General features: G+C 42.9%; 1 protein-coding gene across 1 annotated transcript; it reads left to right on the top strand.

Annotated features, from left to right (window-relative positions):
- The first annotated feature begins 2,077 nt into the window (after window positions 1-2,077).
- On the top strand, window positions 2,078-2,984 carry LOC127300514 (polyubiquitin 11-like). The gene has a single exon (XM_051330643.2). The coding sequence runs from the start codon at window positions 2,102-2,104 to the stop codon at window positions 2,765-2,767; it is 666 nt and encodes a 221-aa protein (XP_051186603.1). The 5' UTR covers window positions 2,078-2,101; the 3' UTR covers window positions 2,768-2,984.
- Window positions 2,985-3,989: the final 1,005 nt, after the last annotated feature.

Raw genomic sequence — 3,989 nt, 5'->3', positions numbered from 1 at the left:
ATCATCACAACAGTTAGTCTTTCAAAGATTTTCAATACAGTAAGTAATCAATCTGTAACTCCGGTATAAGGGACTATATAAAACGGATCACGGGCTCCGAAAATATATATGTATGTTGAAGTGTTGAATCACATCTCTTATTCTCAACTATCTCAGCACTATGACACTTCAACATGAATCTTCTGTGCGTGTGAGAGAGATTTAATAATTTACCTTTCATAAAAAGTTATGATATATTTTTATGGTATAAAGAGTTTTCATAAAGAATATTAACTTCTAAGAAGGAAAAGATGTCAATTTCACAAAAGCAAAGCTTTGTTCCATTGATGACTTCCTCATATGTAAGCACAAACTCAGTCAAGGAGGTCAACCAATTCTTAATCCAATGCTTAAAAGATACTATTTCTTATGGATATTTTGACTACAAGATTACCAATTTTGGACACAAAGATTTTTTTATAGAAAGGTAACAAGAATGACACTTCTTAGCACATAGAGCATTCCCCGATCTTTTTACAGCCTTGCGAGCTCAATCCATGGCCAGTGAATCCTCTTGTGTCCTCCACCAGTCTCATACCAATGAGAGAAGCGTGCTCTTTTGAATGAAGAACTTCAAATTTGCGTGAGATGGGGTCGGGTTATGAAAGTACTAGTGCGCAAACCATGTAGGTAGGTACGGTGGACACTTTGAATGCAATGTTTGGCTTGGGTTATGATAGTGCCCAAACCATGCTCACTATTGAGTTCTGTTGGATACACAAGAGTATGTTTATGGGAGAGGGGGCAATTCCTCCTCGAAATAGGTTTTCGTCTCGTTTTATAAATAAATAAATGAACTATCACTAGCACCTTTCGACAATGATGTATTTCTAACGTGTGTGTGTGGGCTCCACATAACATATCTCGCTCGGTAGTGAGCCAAAGAGATGTAGTGAATCTCGCTAAACATTTCATTAATTTGGATCTAGAAATTCCAGACAAGGAAAGAAATGGTGAATGTGGGAGAAATTCTGAAATCGTTATCCAAACAACACCTCGCGTCTCTCCCGTGAATAATGGGCCTGGGAAGCGGAAGACCGAAGGCGAGCCCGCTCTCTTCCCAGCGCAGCAGCGCACCTTCCAGTGATTCGGGCCCTATAAAAACGCCATCTGTCCCCAACTCGCCAACCCTAACACTTGCCCTTCCGCTCTCCCTCCGTTCCACTCCACGGCGGAAGAAATTACACCCAGCATCTTCGTCGACTTCAAGGTGCGTACAAATCTGTTCTTCTTTTCCATCTCTACTACAAGCTAGTAGTCGCATCCTACTCATGGTGTTCGCTGATCTCTACTGCCTATACCGTCAGTGTCAGGTAGGCTTAAAAATGGAGGCTTTGCCTCGTCAAAATTGCGGCTCACCCCAAATGATTCGTTACATCCTAGGGCTGGTTAGATGCTGAATATTATGATTGTTCACCGCATCTCTTGCGGGTAAAATTGTTCACCTACAGAACGGTGGAGTTGGAGTAGACTAGAGATACGAGCTCCTGTTCTATGTCCTAGCCACAAAATCTAACAAATTAGATGCATTTCTTCCATTTTTCTCCCTCCCATCATCTTTAATCGACGTGACATGTGTGTTATTTGGCCAACCTTTGAAGCTTGAAGATATGATATATCTATTAGAACTGCTGGTTGTTTTGTGTTGTTCTATAGCCTAAATCAAAGCTGGACGAAAGGGTGTGCTGTTAATTTTGATTGGCGGTGGAAATTTTAAGTGCTGCATATTCTGTTTTCTCAGTTAGATTGGTACTACATTGCAGCAACCCCCAAGTGTGCGCTAGCTTCTGTAACGTTAGTCTTAGCTGATTTGGCATTGGCCTGAAATTGCTGGTTAGTTAATTGTGAATTGCGTGTTCACTTTAATGTAACACAAGATGCGAGTTTTTCTCTTGATTGCTCAGGGCTTAAACTTTGCATCTGCAGTAGATCTTCGTTATTACTTTTGTTGTTTTTAGATAAACAGTTATTGCTTCTGCTGTTTAAGCAGTTATTCTTCTACTACAGCCTAATCAAACCATTTTTTTGTCTAATTTATTGTGTGCTCAACTGCTCATTCAGAATGCAACTACTCGTGAAGTGCCCCACTGGCAGGACAATCTGCCTCAGGGTTCGGCCATCAGATACCCTCTCTACTGTCAAGGCCAAGATTCAGGAACAACACCGCCTTTTCTTTGATGGAGTGCAGCTAGAGGACAACCTTACACTGGCTGATTATGGCATTAAGCACAAGTCCACGCTTGACCTCCAAGAAAGTATGCAAATCTATGTAATGGAGACCCTAGCAGGCAGGACCTTCACTCTTGAGGTTGACAGCTTGGATACCATTGAAGAGGTGAAGTCCAAGATCCGGGCTAATGAGGGCTTTCCCAAGGGTCGGCAATGTCGCATCTTTGCCAACAAGCAGCTGGAGGACGACCGCACCTTGGCAGACCTCAACATTTGCAAGGAGTCCACGCTCCTCCTTGTCCTCCACCCTTTCAATGCAGGAGGTAGGATGATCATCTTCGTGAAGACCCTGGATGGAAAGACATTCCGTCTTCAGGTTGAGAGCTCAGCTACCATCGAAGATATCAAGATGAAGATCTATGAGCTGGAGAGCACTTGCCCGTCAAAGCAACGCATCATCTATGATGGCAAGCAGCTGGAGGACGGCCGCACCCTGGCGGATTACGACGTTAAGGAGGAAAATACTCTTCATTTGTGCTACTGCCTTTGTGGTTGTTGATATAGATGCTATGGTCATATTACCTCATTGGACGACTTTCCAGTAGTCTTATTTCTAGTGTATTTATCATTAAAACTATTGTTGCAGTCTGTCTTTCCTATGGTGGCTGTAAAACTAGCATGTCTGGTACGTTATATCTTGGTACTTTCTAACCGTGAGATCTTGTTATATCAAGTACCCCTGGTTCTGTCTTGGCATCAACTGATTGAGTGGGATATATAGTCAGCAGTGCCTTGCTTTACTTCCTATCTATTTCCACATGCCGTCCTTGCTCTCTTTATCGAAAATTACACTCTTTGCTCTAGTACCTGTCTTCATCAGTAAAACTGCTTTTTTGCAGTCTTCCCTTCTTTCCCGTAGTTGTACATGTGTTTCTATGTTATTGCTAGTTGCTACAACTATCATTCAGTACCATAGTGAAGTACTCGTTAAGGTCTTGACACATTTTCCAACCGGGCTTCTCACCCCTTTCCATTTCATCACAAAACAGAAATACATTGTTCGACACACACATCAAACACATCAGGAAGGGGGGAGGAGGAAGAGAAGCGAGCTGGAGCACTAACAGGAAACCCACTGTGATATCCTTGCAAAGCAAAGATAACACCATGGGACAAAAACCTGTTACCACTTTAGCCTACACTCTAACCAAGTTTGATCAAAGGACCCTTACAACCGCAAAACAACCCGAACACATGATAACTAGTTCCATGAAACAAGACCAACAGCAAAAGCTGCCACGAGGAGAGCAGTACAATTTTCCAAGGATCTTGTGCTTCATATCCGACAGCAACTCACTTCATGAGGAACCAAAAACATCCATCAGGTAGAGCGGCTCAACATCCAGACTCACCCAGGTCACTGACCATTACCCGCAGTCAGCTGAGCAGGTCTAGTCTTGATCCTCTTGGTGAATTCCGCCGCCATCCTCATCAACTTCTCCGAACCCTAGACCATCTATTCCTTGATCTCTTCAGGTTGTAGACCTGCCCAATATATCAGAAACGAACAAACAATGAAAATAGGTTCCATAGGTGATTTCATCACATGTCCATCAAAAGTGACTCTGTTTCGAACATTCCAAATGGACCAGCACACCGCAGCAATGCCCACCATACATATCTGATCACCACCAGGAAGAAATGCATAGAACCAATTGATAGCTTGCCACAAGGAGCTCGGGCATTGTCTAGCACCAATAATCATACCCAAAGTTGCTCAG

The sequence above is a fragment of the Lolium perenne genome, chromosome 5 (assembly GCF_019359855.2).
Source record: "Lolium perenne isolate Kyuss_39 chromosome 5, Kyuss_2.0, whole genome shotgun sequence".
NCBI classification, from domain to species: Eukaryota; Viridiplantae; Streptophyta; class Magnoliopsida; order Poales; family Poaceae; genus Lolium; species Lolium perenne.
The sequence above is the reverse complement of the archived record's forward strand: the minus strand, read 5'-3'. Positions and strand labels throughout refer to the sequence as shown.